Raw genomic sequence first — 21999 nt, 5'->3', positions numbered from 1 at the left:
ACCACGAAACCATTGAAGCATAGAATCATAGAACCATAGAATCACAAGGTTGGAAACGACCTGCAAGACCATCGAGTCCAACTGCCCTCCCCTCACCACTGCTACCACAAGCACCAAACCAGATCTCGCAGCTCCTCATCCTCATCCAGCTCCTAAGCCATCTTGAACGCTGCCAGGGACGGCGACTCCACCACCTCCCTGTGCAGCCATTCCAGTGCCTGAGAGAACAAGTTCTTCCTTAAGCCTAACCTAAACCTCCTCTGCTACAACTTGCGGCCATTTCCCCGGCTCCTGTTTGTTGCCTGGAGAAGAGGCCAAACCCCTCCTCACCACAGCCTCCCTTCAGGAAGCTGTAGGGTGCCATGAGGTCTCCCCTGAGCCTCCTCTTCTCCAGACTAAACAATCCCAGTTCCCTCCTGTGCTCCAGACCCCCCTCCAGTTTCGTTGCCCTTCTCTGGACACGCTCCAGGGCCTCAATGTCTTTCCCGTGGTGAGGGGCCCAAAACTGAACACAGCACTCGAGGTGCGGCCTCACCAGAGCTGAGTACAGGGGACGATGACCTCCCTGCTCCTGCTGGCCACACTATTTCTAATGCAGGCCAGGATGGCGCTGGCCCTTTTGGCCACCTGGGCACACTGCTGGCTCATGTTCAGCCGAGCATCAACCGACACCCCCAGGTCCAGTTCCTCTTCACAGTCATCCAGCCACTTGTCCCCAAGCCTGTAACGCTGCATGGGGTTGTTGTGGCCAAAGTGCAGGACCCGGCACTTGGCCTTGTTGAATCCCATCCCATTCCCCCCAGCCCAGCGATCCAGCTTATCTAAGTCCCTCTGAAGGGCCTCCCTACCCTCAGGCAGATCCACACCACCTCCCAGCTTGGTGTCATCTGCAGACTCACTGAGGGTACACTCAGTCCCCTCCTCCAGGTCATCAATAAAGATATTAAACCAGACAGGCCCCAGGACTGACCCCTGGGGGACACCACTTGAAACAGGTCGCCAGCTGGACTTCGCTCCATTAACCACCACCTGTTGGGCACGGCCCTCTACCAGTTCCTTACCCAAAGGAGTGTGTACCTGTCCAGGCCACGGGCAGCCAGTTTCCCCAGAAGAAGCCTGTGAGAGACCGTGTCAAAGGTCTAGGTAGACTACATCAACAGCCCTTCCCTCATCTCCCAATCTGGTCACCCAGTGGTAGAAGTACATGAGGTTGGTTGAGCACGATGTGCCTTTCATGAACTCGTGCTGATCCCCTGGACACCACGCACACGCTGTGCGAGTCTGCTCTGCTGCTGCTTCTAATTGTGTGCTGCATTTGCATCCGGCAGCGGAGGCAGAAACACCAGTGAGTTGCTCCCCCATCCCCACCCCAGCACGCTCTTTATTCCAGCCCTGCTCTGCGTGGTGCCGGGAGGAAGGAGAGCGGGGGGCTCCGCGGGCCCTCAGCAGTTCCTGTCTCTGCAGGCGCCTCATGGAATCCGCCAAAGCCCGGGCTGCTGCCCACGGACGCTCAGCACATGAGGACAGACACATGGCTTAAACAGAACTGGCTACCTAGTTTGTAGGAGAGTTGTTTGCGGTTGGAGGGCATTACGTGGGGCTGTTGCCAGTTTCACCAGTGAAAGGGGTCAAATGGTATGGAGAACATGAGTGAGGAGGTGCAGGAGGAGCTGCAGCTCTGGGCTCGCTGCAACCAGGCCAACATCCCTGGTGGTCGGTGTTGCTCTGGGGGGCTTTGGGGCTGCGTGAACGACTGCAGGAAGAGATGTAGCAAAGTGAATACGAAACATTTTGTAATTTGATGTAATTTAATGTAATTTAATATAATTGAAGATAAAATAACATAAAATATCATTCAATAACATAACATAAAGGAGTAGAGTTCCGCATTGTCCCAGTCCAAGGTGGTGTTGGTGGACAGCCCAGGTTTGGAGGGGTTGGGCTGAGGCTGCTGCTGGTGCCCCTGGAGCACTGCTGCTGCTCTGTGTGTGCCGCGGGGGCCGGCGAGGAGCCCAGGGCTACGGGGAGCCTCGTTTGTTGGCCATGGCCGTGTCTCCTGCTGCAGCACGTGGGCCGGTTTCTGCAGAGGCTCCCGTTTGTGCTGAGCTCACCCAGCTTTGCCTAGCGCCGGCGTTTCGGTTCTGGAGCATCCTGGCCATGTGGCAGCTTCCTCTTTGTGGCTTGGATGCTGCCAGTGCACTGCTGGTGCCCGCTGGTGGTGCCGGCGGGCGCTGGGCACTCGGCCGGCTGGGTGCCGTCCCCGCTGTGATTGTCCGGCACGTGGCAGGAGATGCAGCCGGGTGGCAGTGCCAGGCGGGTGACAACCACCCGGGGCTGCTTCTGCTGCGCCTCCTGCACCAGATGTGCTGTGCAGGGCGAAGGAGGTGCTGGGACGTCCAGGGGGCTCGGCACGGGCAGCTCTGGTGGCGTGCCGGGGGACGGCAGGAAAGGCCTGCAGGGCAGCGGCCTGGGGAGCTGCCTAGAGCATGATGGATGCGTGCAGAACAGGTCGCTGCTGATCCAGGCCTCTCCGTTCTGCCCCGTGCTGGCCCAGGGAAAGTCAGGGAGAGCTGCGATGAGTGGAAGTGTTTTGTTGCTGCTGGGGACGGCTGGGCTCGGTGGCCGTGTGGCATCGATCCACCGCAGCAGCTCTGCCCTTTCCTGGCTGTCCAGCTCAGGCAGCAGCTCATCGTGAAGACTTTCCTCGTTGAGATGTTCGGTCCCCTCTGTTTCAGTATCAGCAGGGTCCTGGTTCTGCTGGGGGACCTCCTGAGGACTCGCCACTTCTGAAAAAGCAAGAACATCCCCAGAACGATGAGGACAGCCTTCCCACAGGCACTCAATGCAGATCCCCCCCTGCCAGCTCTGCAGCCCCCAAACTCACCGGTGTTTAGCCATGTGAGCAGATCATCCATGCCCGGGATGTTGTCCGGGATCTCTGTGTCGGATGCCGCTTCTGGAAAAGGAAGAAAATCCCCACAGGGGTAATGCCAGCTTTCCTCACCCACGCAGTGCAGATAAGCCCCACCAGCTCTGCTGCCCCCAGACTCACCATTGTTCATCCAAGTCAGGAGCTCATCCATGTCCGGCATGTCATCCGGGACGTCATCTGGGACCTCTGTTTTGGGTGCCGCTTCTGGAAGAGGAAGAAGATCCCCACGGGGAAATGCCAGTGTTCACACACGCGCTCGGTGCAAACAGCCCTCCCCTGCCAGCTCTGCTGCCCCCAAACTCACCGCTGTTCATCCAAGTCAGGGGGTCACTGTAGTCAGTGATGTCCTCCTGGATGTCTGAGCTCGTTGTGGCTGCTGGCAAAGCAAGAACGTCCCCAGTAAGGCAATGCCATCTTTCCCACAGCCACCCGAGCGGACAGCCTGCCGCCCGCTCTGCAGCCCCCAAACTCACCACCTGATTCCAGCGCTGCGGTGCCGCAGGTGAGCGGAGCCGTGGTGGGACGGGGGCACACTGGAGCTCCTCGGAGGACTGTGGAGGGGCCGGGGCGGTCGGGGCCCTGCAGCGGGCAGCTGCCTGCGGGCTGCGGGGGCTCCCCATGCAACACAGCCCCAGGCCGCAGCCCCATCGGCTGCTGGGGCTGCTGCGTCCCTGGCACCAGGGGATGTTCCCAGCGGTGGGCAGGGGCGCTGGGGGCAGGCATACCTGGCTTCATGTCACCAGGTGGGAGCGTGACCAGGGGTAACTGCTGCCCCCCAGCTGGCAGCTGACCAACGTTTAGGGGCATCCCCCCAGCTGGCAGCTGACCAACGTTTAGGGGCATCCCCCCAGCTGGCAGTTGACCAACGTTTAGGGGCATCCCCCCAGCTGGCAGCTGACCAACGTTTAGGGGCATCCCCCCAGCTGGCAGCTGACCGATGACTGTGGGTATCCCCCAAGATGGCAGCTGAACCACATTTGGGGGCATCCCCGCAGGTGCCAGTTGAACCACATTTGGGGGCATCCCCTCAAGTGGCAGCTGAAGCACAACTTGAGGCATCCCCCCATTTGGCAGCTGACCCACCGTTAGAGGCAGCCCCCCAGGTGGGAGCTGCGCTCCCTGTCCCTGGACGCCTGGTACCCCAGGCCAGACAGAGCCCTGAGGCACCATGTAGGTGACATTGGGGACAGGGAAGGGTTGGAAGGACACTGGCACCGCTCCTCCAATGGTGGGCTGCATTGCAGCAGTGGTCGGTGGTGGCACAAAGGATCCGGAAAAATTGGCGTCGGGTGTCGGAAGCACCGTCAGCGTGCGTGGAGGAATTCTCTCTGTGGGGAAATGCCCAAATGGGCGCTGGGGTGAGATCTGGGGCACTGGGATCCCCTGGAGGGCCACAGTGCCAGGAGCAGGAGGAGCCTGCTGCCTTACCTGCCATGGTAGCTCGAGAGTGGCAGTGCGGGGTTCCGTGACCACATGGGTCAGCCCCTCTCCCCTGAGCTCACAATGCCCCTCTGTGACACGGTCCCATGGTGTCACAGGCATTGCTCTGAGCCTGCCCTGTCCCCATCACTTGCTGTGGCCGCACTCGTGGTGGTGACAGCATGGGACGAGTGTGGGGAGCTATGGCGCGTCTCATACTCCTCCTGCTGATGGCTGCATCTTTCTGTAAGGACAGTGCTGCTCTGCGGCGAGCACCAGGAGCAGGTGGGTGAGCAAAAGTGAGCGGCACGGGAGGCAAGAAGTCAGGCTGTGTCCCCACGGCCAGATGGCAGGCTGCCCTGGGGCTGTCCTTGCATGGGGGATGTGTTGGGCAGGGGAAGGTAGCCAGCACCCAGTTCCCAACACAGGGTCCCAGTCATCCCCCAGCCCAAGGGAAGAGCCAGGCACGTTTTCCTCCCATGCTGTAGTTTCACCTTCCTTTGTGCCCACCAGAGATCTGCAGGAAGAAAGGCCCGAGTGGCCAAATGTTGCCCCATGTCAACCATGGTGGTGTTGCACACGTTTAATGGAAACTTCTCCCATCTCTTTGTGATTCTAGATGACTACACTGGTTCTTTTCCTGAGGTTGCCTGGTCGGACTCGGCTTTTGTTCCTGAGCTGGAACCCGGAGGTAAATCACTGCCAGAACAGAGCCTTTGGGGCTCCCCCTCCCGTTCTCTTCCCTTCCCCTCCTCCAGACAGTTCCACGCATGGATTGCTGTGTATCAGCACGGTGCCACTGCAGGCACCCAGCACCTATGGTTGAGATGCTGCTGCGTGGAATGGAGAGAAGGGTGCTGTGGAGTGATCCCCCGTTGTTCCCATCTAGAGATGGATGTGTGGACGTGTTTGACACAACCTGCTCTGTCCTGTTTGTTTACAGATGTGAGTGGAAGTGAATGGGGTTCAGAATCCCAGCTGGCTCCTGGATCCAATGCTCTAGCAGATGGCATGGGTATGTCATGGCTTTTTACTATCTTTGCGAGCTGCCAGCTCACAGCCCCAGTGTCAGCCAGGCACGCCTGCAGGAGTGAGAGCACAGAGCTGCACGTGGGTGCGCTGTCCCTGCACCATCCCCGGGTACCACCTGCTCCTCAGCTGTGCCATTATGCAGTGACACAGACTGTGGTGTATGATGGAAAGCTCTCGTGGTTCTTTATTGCAGAAATGCCTCCAGAGAGGGCTGTGCCAAACCCGCAGCTGCTTCCCACGATGGAGCCCCGCTGGCCTCCCAGAGGTGGGTACTCTGTCTGGATGGACTTCACCAAACAGAGCGCTCAGTTCAGCCGTGGGTTTGTCTGAAATGGGTCCTGCTACGTTCTGTTCAGGTCCTGCGAGACAGAGAGGGAAACCGGGACAAGGAAGATATTCTCCGCGGTTTGCTCATGCTCTAAAGGCTGTGACGGGGCAGAATGAAGTGCCTGGTGGGTATATTTCTGTCTGCTCAGCAGAAAGCTTGGGAAACTGGCGTTCTACAAAGACATGGAGAAAATAGTGCTGTCTTTGGTGAAGTAACGCCTCCTGAGGATGTCATCCTCCTGACAAGAGCAGACATTTACAGTCCCACTTTGCTGCCTTCTTTCTCAAGAGGTCGATGGAGAGCCTGTGGACGAGGCTGTGTTTCAGGAGGGCAGCAGCCACACGCTGTCCATCTCCCGTGAAAGCGCAGAGGACGTGCAAGCAGCTGGCGCTCCAGGTAAAGGCCGAGCACAGAGCTCTGTGGCTGACGGTTGCAGGTTCTGTGATTTGTCTTCCTGGAACATTTCATGGCAGAGCTCTGATGAGGTTGCCAGTTAGGCACGCGGCGCGGCAGTGACCACAGTTGTTCCTTCAGGTGCAGGTGAAGAACACACTAAGGGCATCTACATTAAGGACGCCCCCATGTTCTGCCTGAAAGGTGCTATTGGTGTGTTTGTCCCTGTTCTGCTGATAATAATTGTGTGCTGCGTTTGCATCCGGCGGCGGAGGCAGAAACACCAGTGAGTTGCTCCCCCATCCCCACCCCAGCACGCTCTTTATTCCAGCGCTGCTCTGCGTGGTGCCGGGAGGAAGGAGAGCGGGGGGCTCCGCGGGCCCTCAGCAGTTCCTGTCTCTGCAGGCGCCTCATGGAATCTGCCAAAGCCCGGGCTGCTGCCCACGGACGCTCAGCACACGAAGACAGACGGTCTCGGCACCACCGGGCTCCACATGTGCCAGGACGTCCTGCCCGGGTGCTGAGGAGCCCCAGCAGATCGCCGCCCCCCAGGCCCAAACGTCCCCCAACGCGGCCCCCCAGCCCAGCTACGTACACCCAGAAGGCCCGAAGCCCCCAGCCCCGCCGGGCACCGCCACCGCCACCGCCACCCACATCCTTCAGGGGATGGTAGGAGGCTCCCTGGGGCCGAACACCGCGTCCCACTGCTGGACAGCCGCTGCTTCCATCAGCTGTGGCTGTCCAGATTTCTATTACACATAACATCAATAAATAATAACATCATTTCCTAACTGTATGAGACCTTGCTTGATCTGTGCGGGACACAGGGTGGGAAATGCCCCCAGTCCTCACGCTGGCTTCTGTTCAGGGTACGAACTTTCCACGCTACACCTGCCTAGTGTGTAAGTCACAGCGACCTCGTGTGTTTTTGGGGTGATGGAGCAGGTCTTCCTGGAGGAGATGTTGAGGCAGCTGAGGGATGGAGAAGGGATCCAGGACAATCAGGGCTGCGAGGCACCGAGGGCAGATCGTGCCTGAGCCACCTTCTTGTGATGCCGTGATGGCACTGATGGACAGCGGGAGGGCAACTGATGTCGTCTCCCTGACTCATGCAAGGCCTTCGCTGTGGTCCCGCACCGCTTCCTTCCCTCTGAGTCAGACAGAGATGGGTGCAAAGGACGGGCTGTGGGGTGGAGGTTCGACAAAGCCCAGGTTGTGCGTTCAGATGGGAATTTGCCTCTTGCGTGCCCGACATCGATCCCAAGTGAGAAAAGGAAACCTTTTTCTCCAGGTGGTTGGCTCAGAGGCTGCAGCACCTGTGCTATGGAGAAAGGCTGAGGGAGCCGGGGGTGTTCAGCACGGAGCAGAGAAGGCTGCGGGGAGCCCTCATTGCAGCCTTCTGTTGTTTCAAGGGAGGTGATGAACAGGAGGGAAATGAACTTTTCATGTGGGGAGATGGTGCCAGGACAAAGAGGAATGGTTTTAACGTCAAGGAAGGGAGATTCGGTTTAGACGTCGGGGAAGTTGCTCACAGAGGAGGAGCTGAAGCCCTGGCACTGCTGCCCAGAGAGGCTGTGGGTGCCCCATCCCTGCGGGTGCACCCGACTCAGCTCCCATGGCAGTGAAGGGAGACGAAGGGAGGACGTGGCTGATGACACTCCAACGGCCGGTGGCTTCGCAGGGCTGCGGTGCTTTGACCGTGCAAAGCCACCAAACATCCACCTGCTGGCTGCCTGCTTTCACACATCCGTCTGTCACAAGGCTCAGGGGCTGGGAGGGACCTCTGGAGTCTTAGTACAAGTCCTCCCACTCCCCAGTAGCTTCCCTGCAGCAGGTTGCACAGATCATTGCATTGAATGCCAAGTCTCCTGCTGCCCCTGACAGGTTTCTTTCTCAGGTCCTTAAGACAAGCAATCACAGAATCATAGGATGGCCTGGGTTGAAAAAGACCATGATTACCTGATTTCACCCCCCCTCCCAAGTGCAGGGTTGCCAACCACTGTACCAGGCTTGTTTTGAATCATTTCTAGGTCTGTCTTGCTCCCCTCTGTTGGGTACTGCAAGACTGGGTTCTGTGAGACTGTGCTCTGGTGATCCTCTTTCCTTTATGAGCAGTCCTGTTCCTGCTGCTCCCTCCGCACCTGTTTTAATTTAGCCTCTCCTTCTTCAGTTTCCTTCTTCCCCGCACAGAGATCTAGCTAAGAAGGCAGTAGGAATTTATTATTGGTAAGCTCAGTATCGGTCATGTCAGGGAAAGACCAAAGGAAAAGGAGTATAAGAACTGGGATCATCAGTAAGTCCCTCAGTGCACTGAGTTATAGACAACAAATGGAGCAGCGTTCTACTCCCAGGCACCGATGGTTCACAGAGAAACTGCAGGCCTCTGCTCCTGAACCCAGGAAAGAGGGAGTGGATCAAGGAGGGCAGGCTGAGCAGCAGCTGTCCGTCTGTATGGCCTCCAGGTTTAAGTAAGTGAGATCACATCCCCAATTTAAGAAATTTTCCTGAGGTGCACAGATCAGAGGGCCTTCTCAGCAACAATGCTGGGAGGAGGAAAAGCTGCCACTGCTGAAGAACAAGCACTGTCCAGCTGGGGAGCAAAGCTCCAGCCTGGAGGTCAGCCTGGGTGAGCTGCTCCACACATGGCTCAGTCACCTTGTTTCACGATGACATCAGACAGGTCCTCTGTGCCATTCAGTTTCAGATTCTGTGGAAAGCAAAAAGCTGAGTTTAGGAGAGCTCATCTCATCCCCTTTGAGGCTGAAGATCCAGGAAGCTGAATAAAAACACACAAGGAACGCTCAGAACAACCCCAGCCCCTTCTGCCTCCACCATAGTGCAGAAGATTGAGGAATGCCCTCAGCTGCTGTATCCACTCTGAAGCACCCACAGCATAATAACATTAAGCAGTGATGTGCTTCATCCCTTCGGTCCTCCCGTGTCCTCATATCTGGCAGAAGATAGAAGTCAAGCTGGAAATACTGCACTTTTTATTTCCAGCACATCCACCTGATTTGTGTTCACTATAAATGTGGAATGGGATTTAATTATAAGATTCTGATGTAAAAATAAAATGCTGTGTGCTTTGCCCACTGCTCCTATCCCATCTCTCTTACATACACTGCACTTACCTTCTCATTTGCTAAGTGCAAGAGGCAGGCAAAGGCTAAAGGGACAGACAGATTTTTAGCCATCACAGAAGGCAACCTAAGAAAGAGAAGGAAGGTTAGGATGGCCAGAGCCTGAGACTGTGGATAGAGCATGTCTGCAAGCTACCAGGTCACCAAAGATAAGCTGCATGTGACAGCTCCTTCCCCAGTCTCTGATTTTCTCCACCTTATTCCATTAGCAAAGACTTGGCCAAGCCAAGTAGCTCCATCAAGCAAATAGACAGCAAGAGATTTCCCTCCTCTCAGGATTCAGGTAGCAGGTTGCAACAGAAACAAAATGGATCAGTGCTTGCCCAAGCGCTGCTCAAAAGTCTACCCAGCCTGGAGTCCAGCCTTTTGTAGGGCCTCTCTACCTGTGAAGCAGTTCCTTTGTGATGCTGCTGAAGGCCTTTTCCCCCGTCACCACTGATACGTCGCTCCGTTTCTCCACATCTTCAATCTATTCAGCAAAAAGACAGACACTGCTGAGGCAGCTTTTGCTCCCCAGGGCTCAGCCTCACGCTCAGAGAACCATCACTGCAAATCACTGCTCACAATCCATCCTTAACAACTATCTCATGGGAGCAAGGCTATTGGAAAGGAATTGCCACTAACATGTCCATGATGATCTCTTCAGAAGCTAAGTATTGTTACATGCAGGGCATACTCTTCTCTTCAGGCCTGTTAAAGCATCTGGCTCTGCCTACACTCACCTCTGCCATTGTGTTTTTCTGTATATCAGTAAGAAGATCCCACATGTTTTGCTTCAACCTCTTCATATCCATTTTCTTGGCTGTCTTTGCGTACTGAATTGCTATCTTATTGACCTGAGGAAAAGACATTCAGGGTTAGCAGAGAGCAACTGAGCAACAGCGTCCTCAATCACAACCAAAGGAACAACCCAAACTTGATTTTCTTATAGCAGTGACATCATTTCAAAATAGAGCATCCATCAGCAAAACCCTGGAGATCCTGCACAAAGAAAACTGTGCTCTCTCTCAGAGAGGCCCTGCTGCAGATCTGCTCCGTCAGTGGCACACAGCTGGGCACAGCATGAGTCCTTACCTTCTGAGGCTCAGCAATGAGGTTCAGCTCCCCATACATCGTGATATCAACACCATCAGCCCCGTTGAGCTCATGATCTTGACCCTCAGGGTGAGAGGTAAGGTTGAACTCTGTTTGGCCCATGAATTGAACAGGGTCATTGTCATCATCACTATCTGCAGCCTGGTCAAGAAGAGACACACCAGTAAGGCCGCATCCAGATATCCTGGAGGAGCTGCAGACTTCCTGCACTGAGTACCCACCCCTCAAGGAGAGTGCTGATACCTGCCCACTGCCCCTGTGGACGAGTGATCTTCAGCCTCTTCTGACAGCTGAAAGCTTGGGTTAAGGCTAAACCCACCAGAGATCTAAAGCAGAGAATATCAAAAGGCTGTCCTACACAGAAAGATGACAGAGATGAAGGCTCTCCCACCAGCGTGGGGCCATGAGACCTGCAGCATTGGCCTGGCAGAAAGCTGAAGCTTTAGAGAAAATGTACTTCAGCAGGAGCTCATTGTGCAGAGGTGACTGCAGAAATGAGCAATGGCATCTACTGCTAGTTCATGGGAGGTGCCGTATGGAAAAGCATGGAATGGAGTTTCTGCAGGAAATCAGCCAGCAAACTCCAAGGGCAGACTGTCTAATTGACGTTACCGAAGTACCACTGAGTGACAGGACAAAGGTGTGTGGCATCAGCTTTGCCACAATCTGATGTCAACTCTTTTTCCACTAGTAAGTGATGCTAGACGTAAGATTCTTGCTGAATTCCTTCTACCACATGTCAAATGTGAGCAACAGAGAGAAATGTTCTTGCTCCCAGTTACCTGTGCTGCAGGGCAGAAATTGGAGGTGTCATTGGGGTTATTGTAATCATATTCACCAATCTCATCTTCATGATCCAATGAGCTGCCTGGGTTAGGCAGCCTGAAGAGCTGCAGAGATGAGACTGGAACATCAGGAAAGAGGAAACTAGATGTTTTCCCCAAGCAATGCCTACATCTTGCTAATCCTCCACCCTTTTTCCCAGCCTGCTGCCTCTTCCTCCTCCTCATGTACCACCCACCAATCCCCTCATAAAGCATAAAAGCCAAGCACAGACAACTTAGCATCCACAAGTGAGTTAGTTCACTAATAGGCATCATGATGGCTCATTTCCTGCCCTGAGGAGCATCCCAGAGTCACTTCGAGCAGATTAAGAGTGATTCTGCACACGGAACATTGCCAAGAAGATTTTGGAGAAGCCTCTTACCTTAGCAGCTGGTTTGAGGAACAGCTGGACAATGTTGTTAGGGTTGTAGTTGAAGTCTGCAGGAAGTGTGGTGCTCTTCACATTCTGGTTTTCCAGAATAGATTTGCTCAGAGTTAAAGCAGCCTGCAGAAGGTAATGCCATAATCCATGTGATATCCAGTATTCAGATGTGAATCAGCTTCTTATAAGGGCAGATGGTGACATGACAAGGATGAATGGTTTTATACTAAAAGATAGATTTACATTAAATATTTAGAAGAAATTCTTTACTCAGAGGGTGGGTGAGGCTCTGGAACAGATCACTAAGAGAAGCTGTGGGTGCCCCATCCCTGCAGGTCTTCACAGCCTGGTTGGATGGGGCCCTGGGCAGCCTGAGCTGGTGGGTGACAAGCAGCCCATGGAATGGATCTTTAAGGTCCCTCCCAACTCAAGCCATTCTATAATTCTTCAATTCTATGACCAAACATGGATATTTGTTTAAAATGAGAGAAGTTCTGAAGTGCTTCCAAAGATGAGTCCTACACTGCACGCAGTGACTTAAACACAGCATCCTGGGACACACAGCTGGGCCTGTGGGCTCTCGGTTCAGACAGGGTATTGGCCAGAAAGAATCCAGCCCAATTCTTCACTTCAAGGTTGGTAAAACTGTAAGAAGCTTTGGAGCCAGAAGACCCTGCATGAAGGAGCATGTCTGATGCTGTGTTTACAGAGCCAGTTTCCACAAGAGAACAAAGGTGAGCCACCTGCTGATGGCACTCTAAGATGCACTGATATAAGCAGAAGAGAGCAGAGGCAGAAACTCAGTGCATACCTTGGTCTTACGGAAATATGTCTCAAAGTCAACATCCTCATCAAAGTTCACTTCAAATGCTTTCTTTGCCTTCTTCTTCTTGTTCTCTTTCTCAGAGTCAGCACTTGCTGCAGAAAGGAAGGAAACTCTCAACGTGAGCATCTGCTCCACAATGACAGCTTACCTGTGTCCTTTACAAATACTTTTTTTCTGTGTTAGAGAAAGAAACAGGTGGTGTCCTCTTCTTCACACTTTAAAAGGGACCAGTATGTCCTTACAGAAGCAGTAAGTATAAATTAACCTTCAGTTTTTATGCTGAAGGATCAGTATTTTCTTCTATTGCTACAGTGAGACACCCCCTCAATGCTGAGCACCATTAACAAGCCCAAACAACAGAGAACATATCAGACACCAAAGGACCTGTGTGTGACCTGAGAGCCTTTCTGGCGTCCTAACTCAGTACTGCCTCCAGTCAGGCTAGAAAAGAGCCATGCAGAGTAGTCTCATCTCTACTGCCTTTGCTTTATGGCTCACAGAATTACAAGGTTGGAAGGGGACTCTGGAGATCATCTAGTCCAATTCCTCTGCTAAAGCAGGATCCCTAGAGTGGGCTGTACACCCATGTCCAGATACATTTTGAATATTTTCAGAGGAGAAACCACAATCTCTGTCACTCTCAAAGTAAAGTTCTCCCCCACATTCATATAAAACTTGCTCTGCTCCAGTTTGTTGCCCCCTCTTCTGGTGCTGAGCACCCAATCACTTGACAGCCACCTTTTACATATTTCTAAGATTGGTCAGATCCTCCTCTTTTGTTCTCCAGATTATACAGCCCCAGGGCTCTCAGCCTTTCCTTTGAAGGGAGATGCTCCAGCCCCTATTATCTTTGCAGTCCTCAGCTAGACTCTCTCCAATAGTTCCCTATTCACATATTGCCCATTTCCCAACAGAACCACAACCAGGCAGCAGCACATGAGCTCCAGGCTCTGAATACATACATACATTTGTGTCGAGGTTTGAAACGCCAGTGCTCTGGGCCAGCCCACATTGACAGAGTTCGGGGGCTGAAGTAGGAGTATTCCCCTGGTTTCATGGAGAGATGAAGGCACATGGTCCCAATGTCTCCTTCTCCAAAAGAAACTGCATCAATTCTGGAAAGAGCGCACACACTGCTCAGTAAAATCCTTCCTTTGAGATACACTGGGCCTGAATGTGTTTAATACCCTGACCAGCTCTGTAAGACTCCTGCTTTCTTATCAGGAAACAATACTGCGAATACTGCACTGTCTGGAGTCTGTGAGGCTGCTGCAAAAAAAGGGGGGCAGGGCAGGCTGAAAATGGGAGCAGAGTGAGCAGACAAGCAACCAAAGAGGAAACGTGACCATACAAAGAAGGTCGTTCTGGAAGGCAGAGATGTGAATTCCTCAGTGAACCTGAAACTTGATTAGAAAGCAAACTACAGCAAGATGGAAAACGCGCACATGGGAAAGTGAAGATCCTCCAGAGAGCTATCTTAACTTGTTGCTGGCAATCAAAGCAAAGCTATATAAGTGCAGTGACTACTCACCTCTTGCTCTCACAGACTGCCACGAGGGATTTGTTTCCTGCAAATTCCCCAATCTTTTCTGTTGTTACACTCCTGGGGGAGTCTGCACTGAAGTCATCATCTGACAGGGCAGGAACACCATCTTCCACATCACTGTCTCTTTCTGCATTGATATCGAACACTTGGTCGCTCTTCTTAAATTTATCCAGCAGGGCTGATACTGACTGCAAGAGAAGGTGCTCAGGGGAAAAGCCACAGCACCCCACAGCACACCTTGCTGCCCCACACAGCTCTCCAGGATCACTCTGGAGTGACAGAGCAGAGAATACAGCTCAAGTATTCAATCCTGCACAGAGCCAACTACGTACCTCTTCATGGGATTCAGCATCCCACTGCATGAACTGGAAGTCAGCCAGTGTAGAATAGATGGGGCGTTTTAAAACACACTTTTCTAGCAGAGCTAGAGATAGGAAGGATAAAGAAGTATCAGACAAAGGATGAAATAACCAGCAGGTAAAACAAATGCCAGGTGCTAAACTATTCTTAGTTTCAAAAGCACTTAGGCTCATTTCTCAGCAGAAAGGGATGCTCAGTCAGATCTCTGACGGAAGGGTGGGCATAACACTGTGAATCTTAACAGAGTAATGGGGTTTAGGAATACTGACAGGGTTAAAAGACTCTATAAAGGTCACTCCATAACCTGGAGCACGCTGATCTTAACTACTGTGTGGCTCCAATCATGCATACATGCTGTGCAATAGGTTGAGCTACATGCAGAGATCTAAGAGGCTGTGAGGGCCCTGATCCTGTCAGCAACCAGCCTCAGCCCAAGCAGGATCACAGCAAGGTGCCACAAGAGGTCAACCAAAGTATAAGCAAGCTGGCTGAGGCTAAAAAGGAGTATGCTTGGAAGATGAAAATGATGTCTGGATGGGAGAATTGCTTAGTGGTTACCAGCACTCACACTTCAAATCTGTCACCTTCACAGGATCACTGTTGGGCAGGACGAGGTTTTCCGAAGATGGGAGAGGCACAATCTTGGAGTCAAAAAGGAGCTCACTGTGACAATTCTGTGTACGTAGGCTGGTGAGGAAGATGCCAGCTGTGCTGCATTCATCAAAAGATGCTGCTGTTTTCTGGAACATGGGGTCAACCTGCAGGTGCAGAATCAAGGAATGGAACAGATGGGTGGTGAGAGGTAGAAGTCTCTGCAGAAGATTTGTAAATACAAAGCCAAAGGGAGAATGACTCATGCATCTTTTCTCAGTGAAGAGAAAACTCTCACAGCTGCTTCACACAGGAAGAATAGACACAATTAAGGACCACCGTGTTACAATAGCAAAATTCAGACATGAATGTGAATCTAGCAGCCCAAGAGAGGACAGCACAGTAAGGAAAACAATAACAAGGCAAAAAATGAGGTGAGCTTTCCTTCCTCCACTCACTACTACAGAAGGTCTATTTCCACCCACCTCACATCTCCGATTGGCCTCTGTCACATTGATGTTGTTCAAGTTCTGTTCAATCGTTTTGAAGGAGTGCTTTTTCTTTGTTTGAACTCTCTTGGCAGAACTGGAAGCTGTACTGTCTTCTTCTGAAAGAAAAAGAAGCTGTGGTTAGAAAAACTTGCTAAAATATCCTGAACAGCTGAAGGACAGTACAACTATAGTTGACTTTGTGTGCACACACACAAAAGCCCAATGGGCATAAAGTTACTCAGTTAGGGATCCATTAGCACAAACCACCAACACTTCAGTGGCTGCTCAATGTGCTTCTTTTTATTTTGTCTCCTTTGTCTTAACAGCACATTTCTGTTTCAAAGCAAAGGACAGCAAAGCGTGGGGTGCTTCATTCTCAAACGTTTCAGATTAGGCCATTCCTGTTTTGCACTCAAATCTAGCTGGCCAAGTATTCAAATACAGGGCTGAGCATCAGGTTCTCATCTCAAACGCCCCCAGACAAAGAAACTCAGTATTTCACATCCCTTAAGAAGAAATAAATACATCAAGCTAGTGGTATTCTACCAGCTATACATATTAGTAGAAAGAAACAGTGCTTTGAAATTCAGAAGAACACAGGAAGTGTTATGGGTGGAACCAGGAAGAGCTTAAGAGAAAAGGAGTGAATGGCACACCTTCTCCTGGGCTGCCCACATCTTTTGTAGGTGCTGACTCCTTGCCTAAGCCTCCAAGAACTTTGTATGTGTCTGCATGGACCGCATCCACACGCACAGCGTAGATCTTCACGCTGGCATCGATGGTGCCAGCTGCCATCTGAAAGAGGAACACAGGATGCAGTATTTAGTGAGGAAGGAACAAGACACATCAAGAGATAAATGCAAAAGACGAGATGCAGACCTTGGAGCAACAAGGAACTATCAATATCGAGAAGTCTTTGCTTGGATATTGCCTATTTTGATCTGTCCCTGCTGTCTCCTATACTCAGGTCACATCACCTTCTTTCCCATCACAGCCCTGCTCTGTTCCTGGCTGAAACACCCAATGTTTACCTCAGAAGCCTTATTATTAAAGCTCTCCTTTTGAAGGACCATCACTGAAAGAGGCACCTAGCTTTTAATTTCTGCAGTATCAAAGCAGTCAGCAGTATTAAGTTCCACTAAAAATGACAGTGCTGCCTCTACCAGATCTCTTGCTAAAAGCTCATTTATTTGAGATGTGTCATTTATTAGAGCTTCAATCCAGAGACCCAACACCGCTGTGAACAACTCACCTTGAAATTGGTCAGCTCAGAGTCCTTCTGTTTCAGTATATCTGTCATGTAGTCTATCAGATGTAAGCCAAAAACATTCTTGGTGTTGATTTTCTGCAATACAAGTGCAGGTGAAAATGGAAACCCAAAACATGATGCTGTCAACCTGCAAGCCACCAACCAACAGGGTGCTCACAGACCACTATGACCTGCTTGAAAGGCCCAAACCAGCTTTACACCAAGCTGAGCAGTGCATCTGACACATCAGAAAGAATGAATGCCATCCAGAGGGACCTTGAAAAACTTGGAAGGATGGACCTGCGTGAACCTGAGGTTCAACACAGCAAAGAGCAAGGTTTTACACTAGGGTTGGAGTAATCTCAGATATGTATACAGACTGGGGGAAGAAATCCTTGAGAGACAGCCCTGCAGGGAAGGACCTGGGGGGGGGTCCTGGTGGATGAACAACTGAACATGAGCCAGCAGTGTGCAGCTAAGAAGGTCAGTTGCAGCCTGGGCTCTATCAGCAAAGTAGTGGCCAGCAAGGAAAGGTGACTGTCCCTCTCTATTCTGCCCTCATGAGGCCCCATCTGGAGTATTGCATCCAGGTCTGGGAAGGAAAGATGTGGAGCTGTTGGAGAGGGTCCAAAGGAGGGCATGAGGATGATCAGGGGATTGGAGTACCTCCACTACAAAGACAGGCTGAGGGAGCTGGAGAAGACAAGGCTGCAAGGAGACCTCATTGCTGCCTAATGCTATTTAAAAGGGGTTTATAAACAGGAGGGGAATCAACCTTTTACAAGAGAAAGCAGTGATAGGACAAGGAGAAATGCCTCTAAGCTTAAGGAGGGAAGATTTAGATTGGATATCACTGGGAAGTTCTTCACACAGAGAGTGGTGAGGTGCTGGAACAGCTGCCCAGAGGGGCTCTGGGTGCCCCGTCCATCCCTGGAGGTGTTCAAGACCAGGTTGGATGGGGCCCTGGGCAGCCTGGGCTGGAATGAAATGTGGAGGTTGGTGGCCCTGCGCGTGGCAGGGGGTTGAAACTTGGCTGCCTTCCACCCGGAGCCATTCTACGATGACTCAGGAGCTGTGACATGTCGCAGAGGATTACTCCCACCCCAAATCCAGGTGCGATCAGAGCAGGGAACCCACTCACGTTCTCAGCGGACAGCTTGATGCAGGCAGAGTAATGCTCCGAGATCTGCGCGTTCGTCCATCCCGACAGAGCCGGCAACGACGCGTCCGCCTGCCTGAGGGAAGGAAGCACGGCCGTGCCAGGGGAGCCGAGCCCGCCCGCCGCCACCCCGCGGCCCGGCCCTACCTGGGCACCGGAGAGCAGAGACTGAGCGGCGATTCGGTGCCGCCGAGCTGCAGATCCACCGCCCGCGAGCGCCGACGCTGCCGCCTTTCCCTCTCATCGTCGTTACCGGGACATTCCACCAACGTAGGGGTGGCCGAGGCGCTGAGAGGGCGCGAAGCCGGGGACTCCGCCGCCCCTCCGCCGCCCCGGCCGCCCCGCCGCGGGGTCACGGCACTCATGGCAGCGGCGGGCTGAAGCTGCGCCCACCGTTCCGGAAGTTCCGCCGCCGAACTCCCGCCCTCTCTTCACCCGCTGACCAATCAGCGCGCGCCTCCCTTCCTCTCCGCCAATCCAAAGCCGCGGGGGGTCTCACGCCGCGCCTTCGCCTCCTAGTTTAAATTTGCCGCGCTCGAAGGGTAACGGTCGCCGCCTTCTGGCGCTGTGGAGCGGAGGTTTTGTTTCTCTCCTCCGCCTGCAGCGCTCCTGCTTTGCGGCTTTTCGCAATAAATTCCTCCATCGCGTATCAGCCCAGGTTGCCCAGGGCTCTATCTAGCCTTACCTTACACACCTCTAGGGACAGGGCATCCCCAGCCTCTCTGGGCAGCTGTTCCAGCACCTCAGCACTCTTTGTGAAGAACTTCCCTGACATCCAAATCAAACCTTCCGTCCTTGAGCTTAAAACCATTCCTTCTTGTCCTATTGCTATCTACCCTTGTAAGGAACTGGTAGAGGGCCGTGCCCAAGGGGTGGTGGTTAATGGAGTGAAGTCCAGCTGGCGACCTGTTTCAAGTGGTGTCCCCCAGGGGTCGGTCCTGGGGCCTGTCTTGTTTAATATCTTTATTGATGACCTGGAGGAGGGGACTGAGTGTACCCTCAGTGAGTCTGCAGATGACACCAAGCTGGGAGGTGGTGTGGATCTGCCTGAGGGTAGGGAGGCCCTTCAGAGGGACTTAGATAAGCTGGATCGCTGGGCTGGGGGGAATGGGATGAGGTTCAACAAGGCCAAGTGCTGGGTCCTGCACTTTGGCCACAACAACCCCATGCAGCGTTACAGGCTTGGGGACAAGTGGCTGGATGACTGTGAAGAGGAACTGGACCTGGGGGTGTTGGTTGATGCTCGGCTGAACATGAGCCAGCAGTGTGCCCAGGTGGCCAAGAGGGCCAGCGCCATCCTGGCCTGCATTAGAAATAGTGTGGCCAGCAGGAGCAGGGAGGTGATCGTCCCCTGTACTCAGCTCTGGTGAGGCCGCACCTCGAGTGCTGTGTTCAGTTTTGGGCCCCTCACCACGGGAAAGACATTGAGGCCCTGGAGCGTGTCCAGAGAAGGGCAACGAAACTGGAGGGGGGTCTGGAGCACAAGAGGGAGCTGGGATTGTTTAGTCTGGAGAAGAGGAGGCTCAGGGGAGACCTCATGGCACCCTACAGCTTCCTGAAGGGAGGCTGTGGTGAGGAGGGGTTTGGCCTCTTCTCCAGGCAACAAACAGGAGCCGGGGAAATGGCCGCAAGTTGTAGCAGAGGAGGTTTAGGTTAGGCTTAAGGAAGAACTTGTTCTCTCAGGCACTGCAATGGCTGCACAGGGAGGTGGTGGAGTCGCCGTCCCTGGCAGCGTTCAAGAGGCGTCTGGACGAGGAGCTGCGAGACATGGTTTAGTGCTTGTGGTAGCAGTGGTGATGGGAGGATGGTTGGACTACATGATCTTATAGGTCGTTTCCAACCTTGCGATTCTACGATTCTATGAAAAAGCTGATTATAATCTCCTTTTAAATATTGGAAGGTTGCAATGAGGTCTCCCTGCAGCCTTCTCTACCAGGCCCAGCAGCTGCCTCAACCCTTCTGCAATGGCCGCAGCTGGATGCCTGAGTTCTTCCCGACAGACTTCCAGCCTGAACCACTGGATGGTGCAAGAGGAAAAGATGTGCTTGGAGTCCAACTACGGTCCTCAGAAAGAGATGATGGAAAAAGACACTGTGTGTGCTGCTGAGCCAGCCCTGGTCCCATTCCCTGTTCCCCAGAGCTGAGGAATGGCCGTGCCATCAGCCGGCTTTTGCACTGACTCCAATCACCCCCAAAAATGGCCATAGAATCAACTTCTGGAGATTGGTATCTGTTCATCAGTGCAGCTGTAGTACCCTGGAAGCCTAGGGCACTTGTGCAAGTAGCAATTCAGAGGAACTCTGAGGGGAGGAAAAATCCTATAAAGCTTTTTTCTCATTTACAAATAACTCAGGGTCTAAGCAAAGAGGTCTGACCCTCTTCTTCCTTGGCTCCAGCAGGGCCAGACTAAACTGGGGGGGTTGTAAAAGCCAAGTCATGCTTCATGATGCTTTCCTCCTAACAGAGCTTCTAGCGGCCACTGTAAACAAATCAGTATGTCCAGCTTTGCATCCCAAATAAAGGAGGCACAGGGAACTGTGAGGGTTTTTGCTGTTCAGACGAATTATTCCTGCCCTTGCAATAGCGATGTGCGAAGCATTTGATTATCCCCTGCCATCAGTGGTGCAGGCGAGGACAGAAATATTCATGTTCTGTATTTAACTGGAAATTAAGAGAATGCATCATCTGGTGACAGGAACTTCTACACGTGGCTGCTTCCCACTCAGTCAGCTCCCAGACCTCTACATCACTGGGGGGATATTAGGAAACTTGATTTATGACTGGTGGATGTTTGCTGGAGGAATGTATTCCCCAAAGTTGATGGAGGTGTGCAGGGATTCTTTCCCTCTTGGAGGAGCACTTTGGGCTCTTACAAGGTTTGCCAAAGTAGCTGGGAAGTGACTCCAAAGGGGAGGCTGCCTGCCTGCCTGCTGAACCGCTGGTACTTCTTCACCTGTCTGCCTGCACTGTGCCAGGGCTGCGGGAAGCTCTGGGGTGAGTGAACTCAGAGGATGTCTCTGAGCTGCAGGCAAGCACCGGAGAAGAGGGGAAAGTTGATACGAGCAGGAAGGGGAGCACTCCTGTGTGACTGCTGCAGCTGCTGTGATGGATTTAAAACCTCATTGGTTGTGTCCTTCTGAGCTGCTCAGCAAGTTCCAGGGTGAGATCTGCTGTCTGCTCCGGACCCACAACACAGGTAACGTAGCAACAGGGATCTTCCCCAGCTGCAAGATTAAAAGTAGAGCCAGGGAATATTGAGCTTGCAGCCTTCTGAGGTTTCTGAGGCTGCTGCTGGCTGCAAGCATCTGACTTAGGCTCAGCTTTGGGCACTTGCCTGTGACAAAGGATTTGCCAGAAGCTGGGTTATTGTATGGGTCTGCAGCCTTTCTGTGCACACACACAGTCACCTTGTGTCTGGGGACTCTGCTGCAGCATCTGAGGTTGATGTTGCACAAGCAGAGTCTCTACTTGTTGCACCCTTCTACAAATGACCCATGAACTAAAGATTATCTGGTAATTTCCATGTGCTGCCGCAGACACTGCAGGAGCACTTATTAACTTGCTGCTACTATTTTTATTTAAACAAATGCTGCTCTTCTCAGTAATAAAAAGTGATTTGATACCTGCTCAGCTGCTGCCATTGACCAGGAAGGAAGGCGCTCGGTTTTGGTTTTCATTGCAGATCCTTTTTGGAGACAGACATCCTATGCTCAGCCTCTCTCATTTGTTTCTCCCTTCCAGAGTACATTCTGTTTTTAGCTTTGTTTGTTATTGTTGCAGAGCTACTTCTGTCTGGCCTTGCTCATACCTAGGGGCACAAGGAAGAGATTTAAACCTCAGAAGAGGTAAATGGTTTGATTTTTCTAGCTCATTAGGAAGGCCTGCTTTATGTCTGGAAAGGCTGAGGCACAGATTACACTAACACAAGTTGGATTTGTTTTTTGTTTTTGTTTTTTGTGTTTTTTTTTTCCTTTTGGCCCTCTGTTAGTGAATGCAATTATGAGCAGGGAGGTTAGTGGGCAAGGGACCGTATGGTGGGGTCAGAGCTAAGGATGGCTCGCATTTCCCTTTGCTGACTCCTGGCTCATTTGCTATAAACACCAATGATTGGAACTTTTGTTTGATAAAACAGCTCTCACGTTTTATTGCCGGTTGGAGTATTTGTACTATCCTGTAACCAGGATTTCACAGACTCTGTAGCAGCTGTAAAATGAAAGAACTCCTCACATGC

The 21999-nt window shown here is 52.5% G+C and overlaps 3 protein-coding genes across 5 annotated transcripts; 1 reads left to right on the top strand and 2 right to left on the bottom strand.

Annotated features, from left to right (window-relative positions):
- Positions 1–39: 39 nt before the first annotated feature.
- LOC149914808 (uncharacterized) lies at positions 40–4483 on the bottom strand. The gene is made up of 6 exons (XM_090125648.1): positions 4361–4483; positions 3406–4260; positions 3237–3308; positions 3053–3136; positions 2885–2956; positions 40–2786 (listed from the first exon to the last, which is right to left on the bottom strand). Exons 1-6 carry the CDS (start codon positions 4365–4367, stop codon positions 2122–2124), a joined length of 1755 nt encoding a protein of 584 aa, XP_089981774.1. The 5' UTR covers positions 4368–4483; the 3' UTR covers positions 40–2121.
- A 50-nt stretch (positions 4484–4533) lies between these two features.
- LOC149914807 (uncharacterized) lies at positions 4534–6885 on the top strand. Its single transcript, XM_090125660.1, has 8 exons — positions 4534–4636; positions 4971–5042; positions 5295–5366; positions 5577–5648; positions 5740–5835; positions 6000–6107; positions 6246–6390; positions 6510–6885. Exons 1-8 carry the CDS (start codon positions 4534–4536, stop codon positions 6775–6777), a joined length of 936 nt encoding a protein of 311 aa, XP_089981786.1. The 3' UTR covers positions 6778–6885.
- Positions 6886–8303: 1418 nt separating this feature from the next.
- On the bottom strand, positions 8304–18178 carry NCAPH (non-SMC condensin I complex subunit H). Of its 3 annotated transcripts, none has more exons than XM_031602143.2 (17): positions 17916–18178; positions 17751–17844; positions 16613–16705; positions 16017–16155; positions 15355–15476; positions 14847–15036; positions 14251–14342; positions 13904–14106; positions 13339–13487; positions 12358–12464; positions 11547–11669; positions 11122–11229; positions 10319–10480; positions 9967–10080; positions 9628–9713; positions 9236–9311; positions 8304–8811 (listed from the first exon to the last, which is right to left on the bottom strand). In XM_031602143.2, exons 1-17 carry the CDS (start codon positions 18131–18133, stop codon positions 8752–8754), a joined length of 2136 nt encoding a protein of 711 aa, XP_031458003.2. In that variant the 5' UTR covers positions 18134–18178; the 3' UTR covers positions 8304–8751. The 3 variants fall into 3 exon arrangements, with proteins under 3 accessions (XP_031458003.2, XP_031458005.2, XP_031458006.2); XM_031602145.2 differs by having other exon boundaries at positions 15355–15473; XM_031602146.2 differs by lacking the exons at positions 8304–8811; positions 9236–9311; positions 9628–9713 and having other exon boundaries at positions 11122–11243.
- Positions 18179–21999: the final 3821 nt, after the last annotated feature.

Source organism: Phasianus colchicus, chromosome 27 (assembly GCF_987193195.1).
Source record: "Phasianus colchicus chromosome 27, bPhaCol1.hap1.1, whole genome shotgun sequence".
In the NCBI taxonomy this organism is placed as follows: domain Eukaryota; kingdom Metazoa; phylum Chordata; class Aves; order Galliformes; family Phasianidae; genus Phasianus; species Phasianus colchicus.
The sequence above is the reverse complement of the archived record's forward strand: the minus strand, read 5'-3'. Positions and strand labels throughout refer to the sequence as shown.

Bases quoted from the DNA above. Each gene is read 5' to 3' on its own strand.
- NCAPH (XM_031602143.2), bottom strand. From the start codon at position 18,133: ATGAGTGCCGTGACCCCGCGGCGGGGCGGCCGGGGCGGCGGAGGGGCG. The intron at 9,312-9,627 runs GTAGAGAGGCCC...TCTCTTTCTTAG, and splicing joins ACAAAGGAACTGCTTCACAG to GTTGCCTTCTGTGATGGCTA. The intron at 8,812-9,235 runs GTAAGTGCAGTG...TGCTTTCCACAG, and splicing joins TGCACTTAGCAAATGAGAAG to AATCTGAAACTGAATGGCAC.
- LOC149914807 (XM_090125660.1), top strand. From the start codon at position 4,534: ATGGGACGAGTGTGGGGAGCTATGGCGCGTCTCATACTCCTCCTGCTG. The intron at 5,043-5,294 runs GTAAATCACTGC...GTTTGTTTACAG, and splicing joins TCCTGAGCTGGAACCCGGAG to ATGTGAGTGGAAGTGAATGG. The intron at 5,649-5,739 runs GTGGGTACTCTG...CGTTCTGTTCAG, and splicing joins GCCCCGCTGGCCTCCCAGAG to GTCCTGCGAGACAGAGAGGG.
- LOC149914808 (XM_090125648.1), bottom strand. The intron at 3,309-3,405 runs GTGAGTTTGGGG...TTGCTTTGCCAG, and splicing joins CGCAGCGCTGGAATCAGGTG to CAGCCACAACGAGCTCAGAC. The intron at 2,787-2,884 runs GTGAGTTTGGGG...TTGCTTTTTCAG, and splicing joins GCTCACATGGCTAAACACCG to AAGTGGCGAGTCCTCAGGAG.